Raw genomic sequence first — 18,364 nt, forward strand, 5'->3', positions numbered from 1 at the left:
TATGTACACAAATAACAGGCTTATTTTAATACTTTTTTTTTTCAAAATAGTCTTACAAAATACACTGTTCTCCCCTTTTATCGTGTTCTTCTGAAAATACGTTTGACTGCCAAAGGTCAGCATGTGTGCGTGGTTTAGTGGTTCTTAATATTATTGCATGCTGGGACACAGTTATTGCATAAGTCGATGGGTGTTAGGAGGTGGATGACTCTGCTCGGATTTTGGAAAAAATAAAATAAATATGATGACAGGGTCACAGGTGAGACACAAGTGTTTGCCAGTTAGAAAACGGTGGAAGTCACTCAGTGTGTGAAGAACCACGATGGTTCCTAACCTCTGTTTCCCACAGCAACATATTTGACATCAGATAAACAGAAAAGTCAGTATTTGTGATGAAATACTATGATTTTCTAGTTTCCATTTACTCACAGTTGACCTGGTCTGTGGAAAAACCTGGGCCTGTTTAGTTGAACACAACACTGATACACTCACAGGAATTGAAGAAAGACCCAAACAAAGATCTTCTTCATCAGAGTCTCTATGTTTAGCTTTTACAGTCATTTGCTGCCACCAGGTGGAAGAGAAGTTAACCGTTTGGCCTGTTACTGTGGCACAGATGAACAAAGACAAATTATGAGCAGTAAATTGATGTTTTTAGACTAATTAACTGAAATGGAATATTGTTAGTACGTTGTTCTTAGTTTTTTTTACTTCAGTTATTGCAAAGAATTAGTCTCAGTTCCTCTATGTGACAGACAGGCAAAAAACAATTAAATACTCTTCCACTAGGTGGCAGCAGATGGCTATGACAACTATAAAAAAAATTCAGAGCTGTAAAGAAGATCTTTGTGCCTTTCTTCAATTGCTGGGACTTTATCAGTGTTGTTTTTAACTAAACAGGCCCAGGTTACACGCTGACTCAGTACACTGTGAGTACGTTTATGCCGAGGATCAAAAGAAAAGTTTGGGAACCACTGATCTTAACGTTCTCTCGTTCTATTGATGAAGACAATTTGTGAATAAAAAGCAACTGGGAACCTACAGACATGGGCCACACGGAGTTTCTTTTGGCCAAGAAAAGTCCACAGTCCACAGGTTGACCCTCTGACTGGGACGTGAAATATTTAAGGAGGATATATTGGGAAATATTTCATAAAAAATAAACCAGTGATTCTGTACAAGAGTAAAAAGAAGAAGCTTAACATCAGGTCAGAATAAAATAACATCAACCATACACACCATGACAACCACAACAACAACAACCACCATGACAACAGTCGGTGACTCATGAACGAGTGATTCCACTAGAACAACAGTCGGTGACTCGTGAACGAGTGGGACGCTGCAGTCGTGACCTGTAAGACTGGGTTAGTTCCACTACGGACACAAGCCGTCCTGTCGATACCCATTCACAATAACACACTCTCTCTCTCTCACACTCTCTCGCTCACACACACACACACACAGCCTTCAGTCATATTTAAATTCCTGTGTGTGAAGACTTGGATAAAAAAAAAAAAATCGAACAAGGACGTCTTCCGACCAATCAGTGTCCACCGTCAGAACAGCTGTGAGGTTTGGACTGAATACAAAAAAGAAATCGTGTCTTTACAACCACACGGTGTTTTTTTGTTATAAAAAAAAAACAATTTAAAAGTGATGACTGGCACTGTTTGTAAATACGTGGCCACTGCAGTACCACGGCCTCGTGTTGGGAAGTCAAGGTCTAAGATAAATGGTCAAAAAGTTCTAAGATCAATATTTGAATTGAATAAATAAACGATTACATCTATGTCAAGTGTTGAGTTGTTAATTCAACCAATAGAAAATGAAACGTTTTTAGAATCAGAGCAATTTTTACCAAAACCTGAACCCTGTTCACATGACTTCAGAAAGATTTAATTTTCTTTTCCTGAAAAAATTGAAAGAGCATTCAAAGGAAGTGGATTTCAGGCCTTAGATCAGACAAAGAAGCAGGCTGTGACCTGGTGTCAAAGGTCATCCTCCAGAAGAAGAGGAAGAGCAGAGAGAGACATGGAGATGAAAAATCAACAACTTTGAAAAAATAAAAATAAAAAATAACCATTTGTCTGAGAACTTTCTGACCCCCCCTGTACACCGGTTCCATCCCAGCCAGCATGTGTGAAGCCCATGGAGGTGGAGGTTCAAAGAGCAGAAAAGTCAAGACTAAATCAGGATTGTCTTCAGGTTCTACATGGGACAGAAGATGGACAGAACTCCGGGGTCGTCCCGGTCATGATCCACGTCGTGATCTGGCAGAGATTTGAACCCTGAAACAAACTTACATTTAATTTAATTTAGGGTCATATCAGACCTGGAGCCCTCTGGCGGCAGGCAGGGGTACTACCTCTGCAGCAGTCCAGACTAACCCAGGTTCCATAAGAGACTAACTGAAACAATTCACCCAAACCACTGGTTCCCAAACTTTTTTCTGACCCCCCCCCCCTTTTGTTGATTGTTTTGTATTCGTACAAAACTGTATTTCCTATAAAACGGTTCCTTTCATCAAACAAAGGAACTAAAATAACAAGTCAGTGCAGTTTTGTTTTTTTGACACAATTACAGAAATGATTGAAAATGGCATCCATGTGACCCCCCCCCGGCAGTAGCCTCATGTCCCCCACGGGGGTCCACCCCCTACTTTGGAAACCACTGACTAACTCCATGCCCAGTGTAGCTGCTTCTCCCGAAGCCCATCTGGACTGTGTTGGCTGGGATGTGGATTGCGACCCACCCGTTTACTGCCTTTCTAAACTAAAAGCAGATTCGATAGGTGGAGGGATGAGGGGGGGATCTTTCTGGCAGTAATGGCAAGTACTGTCCAACACCTGGGACGGCATAGTGGCAAACATTTGATATTTTGGCAATCTATAATCTTCCTGTTATCTGAAGTGGCCCACATCTACTGGCCCAATGACATCAAACCACACTTCAATGTCAGACTCATATTGGCTTCATCTGGGCCAGATGTAGGCCAAAAATATATATATTAATATATAGGTTTGTACCCATTTAGTCCACTTGACCCACATAGGGTCCACACTAACTTGTTGGTTGTGAGGCTACGTAACCAGGTACGCATTTTCACAGTAGAACTGTACCTCAACTGTACTTCACAGGACCTTTGGTCTTTTCCTCTTTGTGGTGCTGACGAACGTGGACATCTAAGTTTGGTTCACAAAACCAAGGTTCTCAAGAACAGCTCTGTACCTTTAACAAGTCCCCGGGGTCCGGCCCAGTCCAGACTCACAGCAGGCAGTTTCCCATGGAATGCATTTGAATAACGATTAAACTACCAGGGCGATTTTTCCAGAGTAAGACTAAAGAAAACTACAAACAGAATCAAACGGCTGACTCTGCTGCAGTAACACAATCCACACAGGAGAGGGCCCCAAAGCATCAGTTTTGGTGGGCGGGGTTAGAACAGATTGTGTGACGACTAGTATTGACGAAAAAACAAACCCAGGTCTGAACCGTGTCGAATGCTGAACCAAGAAGAAGTCACAAAGTTAGCCAAACTGCTAGTTAGCCACGCTAGCCCAAGAAATGAATGTGAACTTAATTTAAGGAAAAAAATAATAGTTAACTAAACAGTTTTTAAACTTTTCCAAATTATAACTTTAGTTTGGCACAGGAATTTCTAACTGAAAAATTAAACCTTTACCAAAAATCAAAGCTCAAATCCAGTCCAGATATACAGAAGCTAAGTACTATCTAAATACACAAACCAAATTAGCCATCAAAAAATATTTCCCCTGAAATTAAAAACTGAAAAGCAAAATTAGAAATTGTATTTTTGTTTGTTTTGTTAATGCTAAGCTAACATTAAGCCATTTTTTAGGCCTAATCTCATTTATGGCTGTTAGCACTTAGCACGTTGTGATGATTATAAACTTTATAGAATATTGTCCGTGTGAACAGACCAACACGTCAGAATGCAGTAACGATACTTTCTCTTATAAAATCATAAATATTTATATCTACTTATCTATAAAAACGATACATTTTTTTAATTCCCTGAAAAAAACTCTTCTTCTTCTTCTTCAGCATCACTGACAAACGTGGGTTTGTCTGGTCCAGTACCAGTCTGACACAGGAGTCAGAAACCAGAGGAGAGAGGTCAAACGTTAAACCTTGACCTCTGATGTCACCGTAAGAAAAAAGGAGGCGATGAAGAGACGAGTGGTTTTAGTTTCACCAACACCGTTTTGGCCACTTTGGTCCTGATGTTCCCTTCTTGTGTCCTTCTGACCTTCACTTTCTTCCTGAGAAGGTCAGGAAGTCAAACAATAAAACCATGAACTAAAATCAGAACAAATGCGTCCAAACGTCTGGTCCGTTCCTTCTCAGTTTGGTCAGAACGGGATACATTTTTAAAATATGCAAAAACAAATCTGAGATAAAATAAAAATGTTTTTAAAAGTGTGCTGCAAGCCTTGTTCCTGTTTCCTGCAGATTCAGAGACGACTAAAGTGCCTGAAGATCACTGTCACCACCGTCCAGTGAAAACATTTTTCATCTTCTCTCGCCAGAATCAAACAGGTGAAAGAACTTTCTGGTTTCCACCCTGAATGATCTCAAAACCTCGGTGGACGAGCCGCCGGACGTTGTCTTGCAGTACCACACGTTTCCACAGCCAGGAATAAAAACATGATACTCGTCCAGACGCGGCCGCCGTGTCGTAAACAACTCACCGTGACTCCTGTTTTCAGTCCTGACTTTTTTTTTTTTTTTTGCAGTGGAGGAAATATTTGCTGGTTGTAGGCATCGTAGAAAGAGTCCATCAGGGCTGTGGTCAGATGGAGTAGGTGGAGCTCTCAGACTGCTGGCGGATGTAGCACTGAAAACTCTTGTCTCCTATTGGATGCTCTCTGTAGAGACAGACAGAGAGAGAGGTCAGAACATCAGGAGGAAATAAACTAAAGTGGAAACTAAAATATACACAGAAGTAGAAATGAACGCATAAGCTAATGAGCTAATGCGCTAACTCCTTTATCGCTGTGTTATCTGTGACAAAGAAAAACAATGAGTCTAATGTCAACAGTTGACCCTGAACCACGTACTGGCTGCCGATCTTGGTCTTTTTGAACTTGTCCCGTTTGTATTTGGTGTGTTGCTGCTCCAGGGTCTGCACCGATGAAATGATCTGCTTCAGGGTCTTGTAGGTCTCCTGGGGGTCATCGATGACGAAGCTGGAGTACTCCTCCTGTTCAGGACCGTCGTACACCGATTTGCTGCCACAGGCCTCTGCAGGGAACAACGATAAAACAACAACGACATTTAATGACAGATTCAAGTAGAGATGATGCAGTACATTCTACAATAACAAAAACACACATGACAACAATCTATCTATCTATATATCTAGCAGCTAGCTAGCTAGCTTCATATCTAGATAGATATGTAGATAGACAAATATCTATCCATCCATCTAAATAGGTGTGTCCAGCTACACACACACACACACACACACACACACACACCTTGCATCTTGATCATTTTGGACATGTACGTGCTGAAGAGCGAGTAAATCCTCTCCGTCTCCCTGTCACCGTCCACGTCCAGCTGGATGTTTGCTGGAAGGCTGCTGGAAGAACAGGAGAACGGGAGAATAAGGAGATGGATACCAAAGGGAAAACACGGTCAAAGTGTGTGTGTGTGTGGGGAGGGGGTGGTCATGTACCCGGTGCAGGGCGTGCAGCCGGGCGCCGTGTCTGAGGAGGTTTTGCAGCAGAGCCAGTGTCCGTTGAGGTAGGCTGAGGGGTGGTAGGTGCTCAGGCGTTTGCGGTTACACTGGCTGACCTTTGTCAGGATGTCGATCCAATCGCGAGCCTCCACGCAGTTGTTGGCCTGAATGTAGAGCGCCCTCTCTGGCTGAATCACCTGAAACATCTAACATGAAAAATGGACATGAGCTGCTGATCACATGACACCTCACCAGTGGGGGGCACTAGAGGACCCGTACGTTTTTCATTTTGAACGACTCCTCTTCCAGTCGCTCCACAGCCAGGATGTTCTCTATGGGAATGCTGCACAGAGCGCCCTCTCCTGGAAGACCAATAAACAAAGAAAAATGCTTTTTTTTAATACTAAATAGAGAAGATGAAAACGTTTTAATCCCTGAAACAATTTAACCTGAACTGTCCCTTTAAAGTTTTTTTAAGTACTCGTTGAAGTAGTTTTTAACTTCTATACTTTAGTCATGTGATGTGGTTTGTGAAAAATATTTTTAACAGGAAGAAACCTTCAGCAGATCCAGAGTGACATGAACCTAGTCCTGGTCCTGGTCCAACAGTACCAGCCAACAGTACCTGGGAACGGACTCACCTTTTGTTTTATGGTAGGTGAACTCATGGTTGGTGAGACGGAACCACCTCTTTTTGAAGTTCTTCATTCCAAACCTTTTCCTGCCCTGAGCCCGTTTTATCATGAACCTGACCAATAGGGGGAGACAAAAACACAACATTAATCAGAATAATGTAAGAACAATAAAATAATAAAAATAAAAAAAATCATAATTGCACAATGGGGAATTTCATACCCTAAAAATGTGAATACTTTTTTAATAAATAAAAACTACCTTTAACAACCAGCCTCATATATACACTGTGTATCATTTATTTATCTAGCAGTACCATGAAAAACACCCGAGTTTGCCTTTAATCTAACAGCTGATGACAGGGATGAGACGTTTCATAAAGACACAAGAAACACAACAGCATGGTTTTCAGGAAGAAGGGAAAAAAACACCAGGGTGTGTTTGACTCTAGGTCTGAGGAATGAAAGCAACAAAAATACACAGATTTAAACATCGAATATATTTAAAAAAACAAAACAAAAAAAACCAATAGCTTCCTTTTAATTACAAAATATTACATTTTATACGTTTCTCTGAAATTCTTTATTTTATATATATTGTTGTAAGTCACCAAAAACAGTTTTATCTCCAAAAAATAGAGTCGTTCTGACGTAACGATGAAGCAGCTGGAAGTCAAAACTTTGTTCTATATTTAATGCTAACCTTTTTAAGACACTGTTTACAGGACGATGATACGATACGACTGCAGTAGCCTGCGGTTATAGAATAGAATACAACTCTGGGCCCTGTGGTACATATGCCAGACCTGCAGGTGGCACTGTGTCAACCACACTCTAACATAGAGTAAGGGGGTGGGAGGGGTCTTGGCATCAACAGGGGATACGACCCACACACACACACTCACCTGCTGTCTGTGCATTTTGACCCTTCCCACTCAACCCTGTTTATAAAGAGTTTTACATTCCTACGATGAGGAGCAGAAACAGAAGAAGACGAAGGAGGTTAACGAGCGAAGCAGGAGAAAAACACGGAGGAGTGACGCAGCATGGCAACTGTTGTCACAACATAACCATGGTTACAGCGTCACAGTGGGAACGCTGGGGGCAACGACTATTAAAAATAAGATTTGAAGTGCATTGTGGGAGATGTAGTTTTTGGTTGAATACAAATTTTGAAATTATTCACTAGGCATCAGTTTTACACAACCTTGGGTTTGAAATATCTGCTGTATACAATAGACGTTCTATTAGACTTACAGACTTACAACAGACAGAGGACTGTAGGCATGTTAAGTGTGCCACATTCTGTCCACCAGCCTTGAGTTTGACACATATAAATGAAACAGTAAAATGAATCCTCACCCCTCCTTCAGCATGATCGGCGTTTCGATACTCTTCTGATCCCATTTCCCTGAGGTGGAGATGAGGTCCAGGAACTGCAGGGAGAAGAGGTGGAGGTTCGTCATCCAAACATTTACCGTTTATTTAACCTTAAACCCCAGTGTGTCGACCATCAGCAGTCACGTGACCACAGATTTGTTCAGACAAAGACTCACGTTCTTCACAGCGTCGCCATACTTCTGCTCGTTGAAGTAGTCGTAAAATGCAGCCATGTAGGACTCCTTGAAACTGGCCTGGAAAGTTATGGAAACAGTACTTTTTAATTGTAGATTTGAAATAGAATCAATGAAATAAACACATTTAATATTACTTAAAAAAAGAAATGCAGTAAAAACAGAGTGAAACCCACAGATTTAGACTTCGCGAGACTTCCCAAGGTCTGGATGGTCTTTGAGATGAGGGTCAAAGTTCGTGAGGTGGCAGGGTCCTGAGGAAACAGAAGAAGAATCAGAACACATTAGGATCAAAAGATCTGTGAAATCAACCAGCAACCATCGAATGTTGTGATTAGAGGTGTGGTATGTGACGTGAAAACAAAAAGCCGATCATTGCGTTGTTTTTTGGACTCACTGGATGGTGTGGTCGTAGATGGAAGAGGTTCGGGGAGAGGATGGCCGGAGCGAAGAAACGCAGGAAGATGAAGCTGCTCACTGCTGTGTACCTGACGTCCTGGTCGACTGAGGACGGAGAGAATCAATAAATCAATAAAGCATTTTCTACCTTGTCCACGAGGTGTCTCTATATTTTGTATTGTTAGAAAAACTACACTGTGGTTATGAATGACCAACACTGACACAAAAAGGCCTGAAAAAGGTACTGTAGTAATACTCATGGTACAAAATACTTCAATTTGTTCTCATGGATTTTAAATTTATTTAAAAAATAATCATAACCCTTCAGTTTGGAGCTAACTATGAAAATAGGAAAAGTTTGACCAAAGACAATTTCTACAACTATGTTTACTGCGCATTAATTTTCTGGCTGCAGTAACCGGTGACGGCCAACAGGGGGTAGTACAGCACAGGTTTTGAGACTCACAGCAACAGAAGAGTAAAAGAAGCTAAAGTACATTCTGTTGGAGCAGAATAGAAAAACAACAAACAGCTGATATTCCAGAGGAACAAACGGCACCAGAGGAACAAACGGTACCAGAGGACCAAACGGTACCAGAGGAACAAACAGTACCAGAGGAACAAACGGTACCAGAGATTCCTGTTCTTTCTTCTGTTTTTCCTGTTCCTTTTCATCACCTGTGAATTGTGGAGGAGCGTACCTTGAAACCTGGTGGCGGCCGACTCTCGGAGGGAGAAGAAGATGTCGCACATAACAGTGGGGCAGCGGACCCCCGAGGTGGTGATGACGTTGAAGATTCGGTCCACGTACTGACGCAGGTTCTCCTGAGGGGGGCAGAAGACGGAGGACACAGGCGTCAGACACTGGCAGAGGCCGCACACGTGATGTGGAGTCTGTGGACTGGGGTTCTTACCCGGTTTGTGTCCAGGTTCTCCGACTCCTTCAGTTTGACCGGGTCGATCTCACACGGCTTGTGTTCCGTGCAGATCTAAACAGAAACATTTGGAATATTTACTTTGGAGTTTTCTTCAGTACATATCAGTGACATTAGTTAAAGTATTGTTATCTAACATCAAAACAACGTCAGTGGTTCTCAACCACTGTGCTGCGGCACTTTGGTGGTACATCAGTTTCTAATGTAAAACATGTACTGTGGCCTAAAAAAGGTTGGGAAACACTGGACCAGGGAGGTCAACTGTGGGAGGACTTTTATTATGGTCTCAGAAGTTCTAAAATATTTTCAGGGGGTTTTAAGTGAAATTTACAAATGTGAGTAATGAGTGATTTGTACATAAATATCTTCAAAAAAAAAATCGGAAAGTTCTAGTCAGGACCGAAGAAGTCTATTGGTGAAATGTCTTCAAGAAAGTGAGGCGGTCCAGGTTCCCTCTACGTAGCTGTTTTTGATTAGATGACCTGGATGACCTGATGACCTGATGACAACCCCTGGGCCGGGCACCTGTGCCAGTCCGTAGGTCATGTGGTACTGGGCTGCAGTGAGACAGTGAAATAATGTACTACTAATGATCCATCAATGATGGCGCAGTGTTACCGGTCTGCAGTACCGGCTGATACCGGCCACCCGGTCGACTACCCCTGTGCAGTACCTGTATGACTGTAGTCACACTGAGCTCTAGGTGACGCTGTAGGAAGAAGTTTTACTCGGGTTCACAGTGTTGAACGAAGCGAGGGTTGAGCAGAGGAGTCCAAACTACAGATACTAAAGAAAAGAGAGTACCTCGTCTATGACCGGTTTGAGGGTGACTTGCAGGTAGTGCATCCCGGCCAACTTCATGGTCTCATCGATGCACTTGGACGTCAGCGAGTTCCCACGGAAAATGGTGTTTGGGTCCCTGCAGGACAAACGCACGTGTTCATCAAACTGTGGGGCGGTGTCTACAAAGTGCTCATTCGCTGCCGTGGTGAGAGACACTCACTGTGTGCGGTTGACCTCAGTGTGAGCGATGGCGCTGATGAACGGCACGATCTTTCCGCAGTGAAGGAAGAGACGCACCAGAGGAACGGCAGCTTCCTGTTTCTCTCGACAGACCTCACCCAGGATGTGAGCAGTGGACGCAGACACAGGCTGGACATGGAGAGATGTTACGTTTGAATCGCAGCAGATTGTTGAGGTCTGAGCTAACTGCACGCCCACGCGCTGTACCTCCACGTTAGCGGAGTGCAGCAGCAGATCTCTGAGGGGGGTGTAATATTCAGATGGGAAGACGTGGTCTTCGGTGTAAACGATGTTCAGTCGCAGAGAGCCCAGCTCCTCCACCTTCACCGACTTCCCTCCGTTTTCCCTCGGCTGGAGAAAGTACCTGAACGCAACATCAGAAATATACTTGAAGCAGGATTTAACCAACTGGAACCACATACACACCAACAACAAAAACCTGTTCCAGACAAGATTCAAACCAACGCCGTATCGTGGAGGAATGTTATCTAATAACTTAACCATTTTTCTGCCAGTGTTGTTGTTTTTCTCACCATGCATCATGAACACCAACTTGACCCAGGACTCGCAGAGGAACCCGGACTCCTCCCAGGAACTCATCTCCAAACTTCAGGTTGCTGGCATTCCACAGATCCACTCTGGATTACGTGAGAACAGATTAGATTAGATTAGATTAGAAGTCGTTATTGTCTAAAGTGGGGGGGGTGGATGGCCCCCTCCTCACCAGATCTATTAAACTGAGTTAAATACATCAGAGATTAAATTAAAAGAGTTGGAGAGTCCTGTTTATGTCTGTGAGTTAGTCACAAAGAACTTTTTGAAAGGTCAAGGGGTCACAGGAGCAGAACCTGTGAGTTAGTCACAAAGAACTTTTTGTTGACTTTTTGTCAAGGGGTCACAGGAGCAGAAGCTGACCGGAGTCTGGACTCTTTTGAGGTTTTCACACATTTTTACTTTTAAAATTATCCAAATAAACTTTACTGACCTTTACTAATTTACTGTTTTTTGTTGATTTTCAGCTGCACCACAGCCAAAAAAAATTCTTCATTAATTTCATAATGTAGCGGTTAGCACGCCTTCTCACCTCAGTGCCAGTTTGTCAACATCCTCTTCTTCAACGTCAAACTGCCGCTTTGTGTAACTTAAAGGTCGCGTCACCTGAAAAAGAAAACTTTCATTTAAAACATCAGGGTTCCCACTCTGATCTCCATAACAGTTCCTAGGACTGCTCTACGCTCATGTGTTTTGTGTCTGTGAACAGGAGAGGGAGCTCACACTCACGCGCAGGAGCTGACGTGAGAATAAAGAAGAATTCTTTTAGGTCAAAGTTCTACTAAGACTGCTGAAACAGTGCCTTTAACTTTTCCAAAAAAAAAAAAAAAATCCAAAAACCATGTAGTTTAAACGGAGCAGCGACGACCGTGAGGACGATCACATGACGGCAGCCTGATGAACGGCGCTGTGCTGCGAGTGTGACGAGGGCGCAGGGCAGAGCCACTAAAGTAGACCAGACATGAGATGGACTCGTCCGGCACAAATAAATGGGCCAGATTGTTCTGTCCTTTGTCTGAATCAATCATACTGTTGTCCTGCAGAGTTCCCAGGGGCCACAGGGAGGGGCCAAGGAAAAATGTCAAAGCCCAGCAGTGCTGCTGAGCCAGGCTTAGACGGGTCACCGTGAAAGACATTCAATTGTATGTATGAACTGTATGTACTAGGCTGCAGTATGTTCTGGAAGGTTCCTCTGTAGAACTTTAGAACCCAACATTCCTGTTGGACAGAACAGCTGGCTGCTCAAACATTTGACTTTTGGAATTTTTGTCAAAGAAGAAAAGGCATTAGTCATCAAAAAAAAAAAAAAAAAAGACATACAAAAGGTTCTTTTAGGGAGAACGTCCAATCAGAGCTAGTTTTTTTAGTCAGAAGGTGGGACATCTACATGGAGGTCCAATCATAGTGAACATGTGTTTGGTAGTAGGATAAAGGTTATTGATAGGGATGTGTTTTGACAATATCAGCATATTGGATATCGGCAAAAAGCTAATATCGGACATCTCTAGTTATTGAAGAACACTCAATAACCTGATTAAGGTTCAATAGATTAATTGATTTACAGGATTAGATCAAACAAACTCGGACCAGGATGTCGGTCTGGGACCAGGATGTCGGTCTGGGACCAGTATCTGTCTCAGACTTGGATCAGGTTTGGAAAACAAAAATATGACAATTAATGTGAGCTCCTGCTTGGTTGACTTGGCTCCAGCCCTCACCTCATGTCCCTCCCCGACCCCGACCCCGACCTCCCAACATTAGAAGGGTAAATGTACCTCAAAATAAAAGGTCTCCTCAAACTGTGGGTTGTTGGTTTTCCTCTTCACCTTGGTCTTCTTGGCATCTGATCTGCAGAGACCGTGAACCAGAGGAGGTGAGAACCACGTGTTGACCACATGTTAGACACAGAAACACAGAGCTGTGGAATGGATCTGGAAAAAACCTGACCTGGATGGTCCCAGTAAGGAGACGGCGGCGTAGGGATCACATTGGCCATTGACGATTGGCAGACCCTGGCACTCCAGCACTCTGGTCACACACACACACACACACACACACACACACACACACACAGAGCGAGAACAGCAGTTTGAATATCAGCTTCAGTTTCACAAATGTTTTCTGCAGCGCCCCCCTTTGGCATCTGTTTCACTGTCGTTCCTAACAAGACGCTATTAACATTGAACAAACGAATGTGACACAATTAAAAACAATATTGACACTGAGATGTATTTGCCCTGGTTCAACAGCTCTGTGCCCCCTGAGGGAACCCCGCCTCCCACTTTGAGAAACACTGTCTTCATTTGCAAACATTCTGAAAACTTGTTTCCTTCTTTCTATAATTAGGCTTGTTGTTTGCACCGATGTGTCGATATAAATACGAGTCGCCTGTATTTGTGTTTCTGTTAAATATTTTTGTATCTTTAAAACTAAAACACAAAACCTTGTCATCAAAATGTCATTCATACAGAACCAGAAGATTTGACAGAGCGTTGATTGATTCACGCCTCACTCTGCTCAACGACACCTGGGGATTAGGCACCAACAGGGGGCAGGACAGTCAGCAGGTCAAACCATTTCCTGTGTGTCACTGTGATGCATGCAGCTGCGCGCACACACATATACACACACAAGTTCCTAACATGGACTGAAGGAAAGGGCTGGGTCAAGCGTCACTAATGCCGCAGCACTTCCTGTCCAGTAAGCCTGTTTATGTAACCCCAGCTTGGCCTAGAACCCAGACGTCAGCGTCTCTCCGAGTCGTCTGAAGGAGCAGACGGCAGAGAGGAGCTGCACACTGATCTGGGTCTGAGCTGACGCTCACCAGGAACTACTTCTTTATTCCTGCACCGGATAAAAAATATACAGTTTGAAGAAAAAGTCGTTGCAGTTAAAAGAAACGACCGGACTAATCGTAGACGCTGTAAATAAACTAGTTGTTTATTGTTTATTGAAGTAACTAGTTTTGGAGTCACTTCTCTGATTCTCTGGTCAGGGATTTTAAATTTCTCATCCTGAGTTTCCTCATGAGACATTTAAAGTCATTTAAAAAGACAGAGGAAAAAAAAGGAAGCGTTTGAAAAAAAAAAAACTGTTCAGACAATGTCTCTGACTTTTTGTCCATCAGGGACATTGACATCTGTTAGTCTAATTACACTGCCAGGTTGACCTCATGTTGACCTCATGTTGACCTCATGTTGACCTCATGTTGACCCCTGTACTGTCCAAACAAACTTAATCAGACAGGAACCATGAAAACATGGATCAAAGACACAACAGACAAACAGTGAGGACTGTGGACCGATAATATGATATAATTAGGGACGTCCGATATTAACTTTTTGCCAATATCGGATATGCTGATATTATTCAAACACTTAATTTCCGATTCCAAAAATTAGCATAGCAATAATTGCTTTATTTATCTGTACTTTGTGAGTAATAAATTAATTAAATGAGCTGCAATGCTGCCATCTATTGACTTTCACTTCATTATGCAGCTGTTTTTCCCCAGAACTATTTTTAGGACACACATCATCTGGCGAAATCCAGGCACTGTGTTTTCATTATCGGAGGAATAACCAATAACGATTCTTACAGATTATAATATAATATAATATTAGTTAAATTGCCATAAAAGACCACTTCAGATTTTATAACCACAGACAGAACATATGTGGTCATATGACCCTGCTGGAATGATCATTGGGTGTGTGTGTGTGTGTGTGTGTGTGTGTGTGTGTGTGTGACCTCACCGTGTAGCTAGCTTATGGCTGATGACTCCACTGTCTGTGATGACTTCACTCAGACGCAGCTCCAGGTGCACTTTCCCCTGTACAACACACACACACACAGACAGGAAATACGTTGTTGTTGCATCACATCATACCAACAGTCTGGTCAGTGTCCAGACACACTGACCAAAAAAAAAAAACACAGAGAGCGTCAGGTCACTGCGCGAACACGTGAAGCCATTTTGGTGTATTTTAAATACTGGGTACTGCGTGGACGTACACGTCCTGAGTAACTTTGTTAAACCTTGAAATTTAAATACCTGCAATAACCTAACCCTGTCCCTCATCCACAGTAATTGAAAACAAAATCTGTTTGTTGACATCTAGTTACGGACCAGATGGAGGAGGGGTCGGGTGGCCCAGACGTGGCCTGCAGGCCGGGTGTTTGGCACCCTGATTTACAGGGTTGCGTTGCAGCTGTCCACAAAAATCTCCATGCATTTGCAGCATCAGTATGCAAACGCACAGGCGTCGCTGTCACTGGCCAATTCAAGCCGAGGGAACACACACACACACACACACACACACACACACAGAGGCATGTGCACACAGGTCAAACAATGAGTCCTCTATTTGAAGGGAGAAGAGAGAAACACTCTATCTTCCAACTTCATTTGATCCTTCTCCCTCTCTTCTCCCCCCCCCCCCCCCCCCCCCCCCCCGTCACTCTCTCTCACATCCTTCCTCACCCGGCTCCTCACATGAATGTGTCTCTGTGTCTGACTCCCGCTGCAGGGCTGCACACACCCCTCTGTCTGCTGATGTCCTCTCTCTCTCTCTGTCTCTGGTGTTTGAATGAAGTTACTTCAAATGTTGAAACGTTTTTTGTAACTCGTTAAAGGCTGTGATTAATTGGTGGCATTAATCAGAATGGATTTTTATTCCACTTCGACAGGCAGGAACATGTAGACCGGGGGTGTCAAACTCATTTTCACCGGGGGCCACATCAGCAGAACAGTTCCCCTTGAAGGGAGGGTTATAAATGGAACACTGTATCAATCAGGGGTGCGCGGACCAGTCACGGTCCACAGGTCATTTGGTACCATGGACACATTTTTACTAATTAACTTCATTCAAAGAAAATCCATTCAGACTCTGAGACAAACAGAATAGAGTCTAAAAGATGTTTTTTTTAATCTAATGATCCGTCACTGGTCCGTAGCTCCTCCATAACAGACTAATACAGGTTTCTGAAATTGATTATTATTTATTTAAGCTACAAATATTGTTCATTGCAGTGCAATTAAAAAACGTTTAATTTCTCCAAATGTGGCTTGGCGGGCCGCATTTGGCCCCCGGGCCTTGAGTTCGACACGTGATGTAGACGATCGTGAGAACAACTGGAGTAATTCATTTTAATGCAACAAAAATGAGGAACAAACGTTTAGAAATCATGTTCTGAAAGAAGCTCCACAGTCTGAATGTTACTGTAACACCAGAGTCCTGAATATTAGAAATGGAATGAACATAATGATGTTTAAAAAAAGTGTTGTGAAGTACAGTAGCAGTACTGTGTGTGTGTGTGTGTGTGTGTGTGTGTGTGTGTACTTGTCATCTGTACTCACCTGCACCTCTGAGTCAGCGCTGACAGGCTGCAGCTGAAACCAGGTGTCTTTGCCGTGATATTTTTGCAGATCCTCCTTCTTCACAGCAACCTTGCCTTTACACACACACACACACACACACACACGGAACAAAGAATGAGTTCAAAAAACCTCAGCCTTCCTGTAAATCAGTACCATTGGCCTTGAAGTCACCCAGTTATATCTGTCCTGAAACTAAGTTACACCCAGGCCCCCCCCCCCCCCCCCCCCGCCGCCCACACACACAAATATTGATCCTTCAGATATTCACACCTTAAACATTATTCCGATTGTGTGTACAAAACACTGCAACCACAACTGCAACCAGAACCATTGCTCTATAGTACACACCCAGACACCTCAACATTTATCAGCCACACCCTGTGGACCAGGGGTCGCCGACCTTCTCGAAACTGAGAGCAACTTCAAGGGTATTTACCCTTGTATCATCCATATACACATATATATGTATATATTTGTATATATATACATATATACATATATATGTATATATATAGATATATGTATTTATATATATGCATATATATGTTTATATATGTCTATATATACGTATATAAATATGTCTATATAATGTGTATATGTATATATATGAATATGTGTATATGTATCTATATATGTGTGTGTATATATATTTCTATATATATATTTTATATATATATATATATATGCACATCATACTCACCGATGCTGGAGTCCCTCCTGAAAACGTCCCTGTCAAAGATGTAGAAGGAGAGGTGTCTGAAGCTGCGTGGAATCTCACAGTAAAAGTCCTCGCCGTAGAAGGGACTGGGTGGGGGGGGGAGACATGGTCAGTCGACTGGTCAGTGGTCACAGCAGGTTGTTACAGTTTTAGACTCTACAGTATGTCACCTACACTAATACACAGAGACAACATTAGTCCACTCTCTCTGACCCATCTGGGACACAGGAGCAGTGGGCCACATGTGTGGTCAACACGCCACAGTGCTGCTGCTGGGATTTGAACCGGCAACACCAACAGACTGATCAGTGTCTCTGTGTGGCAGCTCAGCTCCCACTGATCAGGAAACTAAACTAAATATAACTGTCACCTTAAAATCTGACAATGATTGGCCAACACACATGAAGAGCTGTGTGTGTGTGTGTGTGTGTGTGTGTGTGTGTGTGTGTGTGTGTGTGTTGGGCCATAACAGTGTGAACTCTCCGGATGTGTGTCTTCAACAATGAGCTCGTTTGTATCCACTGGTTGACGGTTCAACAACTGCCTCACCTACTGCAGCAATGAGAGGCTCATGAGCGCCGCCCCGGGGGACGAGGCCAACAACTAGTTCTGTCACTGGGGCAGCCTGGGGCACAGTGGCAGTTGTAAACAACACCAACAGGCACCAGGTTTCTTTTTCTTTAGAATATTTTTGGGGGTATTTTGTAGTGACTGTGAAGAAGTACTGCGGGTACAAGCAAATACCAGAAAACTACGCTTTACCTGAACAGACCATGTTTAATTGACTGTGTCTACTGCACCAGTGGTCCAGTACTGCCCCCCCCGCCCACACCCGCTCCACCCCGCGCGCACACTGCGCCCGTATAGAGTTCATTGAGGTTTGTTTTTTTGGATGAAGGTTGAAGTGCATAATAATAAAGTCATAAAACTCAGTTCTACTGGTCAGATTTACTATGAACCACTGACAAATGTCCTGGTCTCCACCTGGTCCCCACCTGGTCCCCAGCGTGTGTCGCTTCCAGCTCCTTCCTTCAGCTCTCTGTTCTCTCACTAACAGTTCCACCTGAACTGTTTTCTCCATCACTGACCGTTTTCCTCCACCCTGCCAACTCATGTGCACTGAGACGCAACCAAACACTTGAAAGCCTGTCATGCTGAGTGAACAGAGCTACATGTATCCGTGTGTGTGTGTGTGTGTGAATGAGAGCTAGTGCAGGGTGTGGTTACATTTTAATTTTCTTCATTTATTCATTCATAGATAAACACAGCGTGTGAACGGAGGAGTAGTCAAAATTCATCACACCATCCCTTCGGCGTATATTTATATACATAAATATATATAAAAAGATATCTATGTATATGTATGTGTATGTATATATATGTGTATATATATATATATGTATATGTATATATATGTGTATATATATATATATATATATGTATA

General features: G+C 43.0%; 1 protein-coding gene across 3 annotated transcripts in view; it reads right to left on the reverse strand.

Moving 5' to 3' along the window:
- Positions 1 to 2,098: 2,098 nt before the first annotated feature.
- Positions 2,099 to 18,364, reverse strand: part of rasa3 (RAS p21 protein activator 3) — a 33,016-nt gene continuing 16,750 nt past the window's right edge. Inside the window, exons 3-24 of one of the 3 annotated variants that reach the window (XM_008310304.3) lie at positions 16,903 to 17,006; positions 16,182 to 16,276; positions 14,578 to 14,654; positions 12,770 to 12,850; positions 12,598 to 12,670; positions 11,355 to 11,428; positions 10,804 to 10,908; positions 10,478 to 10,634; positions 10,251 to 10,399; positions 10,052 to 10,166; positions 9,227 to 9,301; positions 9,014 to 9,137; positions 8,311 to 8,417; positions 8,090 to 8,167; positions 7,896 to 7,973; positions 7,702 to 7,775; positions 6,349 to 6,455; positions 5,987 to 6,069; positions 5,705 to 5,913; positions 5,505 to 5,608; positions 5,085 to 5,268; positions 2,099 to 4,892 (exon numbers count right to left, since the gene is read on the reverse strand). In XM_008310304.3, the coding sequence (XP_008308526.1) occupies positions 4,817 to 4,892; positions 5,085 to 5,268; positions 5,505 to 5,608; positions 5,705 to 5,913; positions 5,987 to 6,069; positions 6,349 to 6,455; positions 7,702 to 7,775; positions 7,896 to 7,973; positions 8,090 to 8,167; positions 8,311 to 8,417; positions 9,014 to 9,137; positions 9,227 to 9,301; positions 10,052 to 10,166; positions 10,251 to 10,399; positions 10,478 to 10,634; positions 10,804 to 10,908; positions 11,355 to 11,428; positions 12,598 to 12,670; positions 12,770 to 12,850; positions 14,578 to 14,654; positions 16,182 to 16,276; positions 16,903 to 17,006 (2,329 nt within the window). In that variant the 3' untranslated portion in view covers positions 2,099 to 4,816. Of the gene's footprint in view, positions 4,893 to 5,084; positions 5,269 to 5,504; positions 5,609 to 5,704; positions 5,914 to 5,986; positions 6,070 to 6,348; positions 6,456 to 7,701; positions 7,776 to 7,895; positions 7,974 to 8,089; positions 8,168 to 8,310; positions 8,418 to 9,013; positions 9,138 to 9,226; positions 9,302 to 10,051; positions 10,167 to 10,250; positions 10,635 to 10,803; positions 10,909 to 11,354; positions 11,429 to 12,597; positions 12,671 to 12,769; positions 12,851 to 14,577; positions 14,655 to 16,181; positions 16,277 to 16,902; positions 17,007 to 18,364 lie in introns of all 3 variants that reach the window. The other 2 variants (XM_025055613.1, XM_025055614.1) reach the window with 2 other exon arrangements.

Source organism: Cynoglossus semilaevis, chromosome 5 (genome assembly GCF_000523025.1).
Source record: "Cynoglossus semilaevis isolate Cse_v1.0 chromosome 5, Cse_v1.0, whole genome shotgun sequence".
In the NCBI taxonomy this organism is placed as follows: Eukaryota; Metazoa; Chordata; class Actinopteri; order Pleuronectiformes; family Cynoglossidae; genus Cynoglossus; species Cynoglossus semilaevis.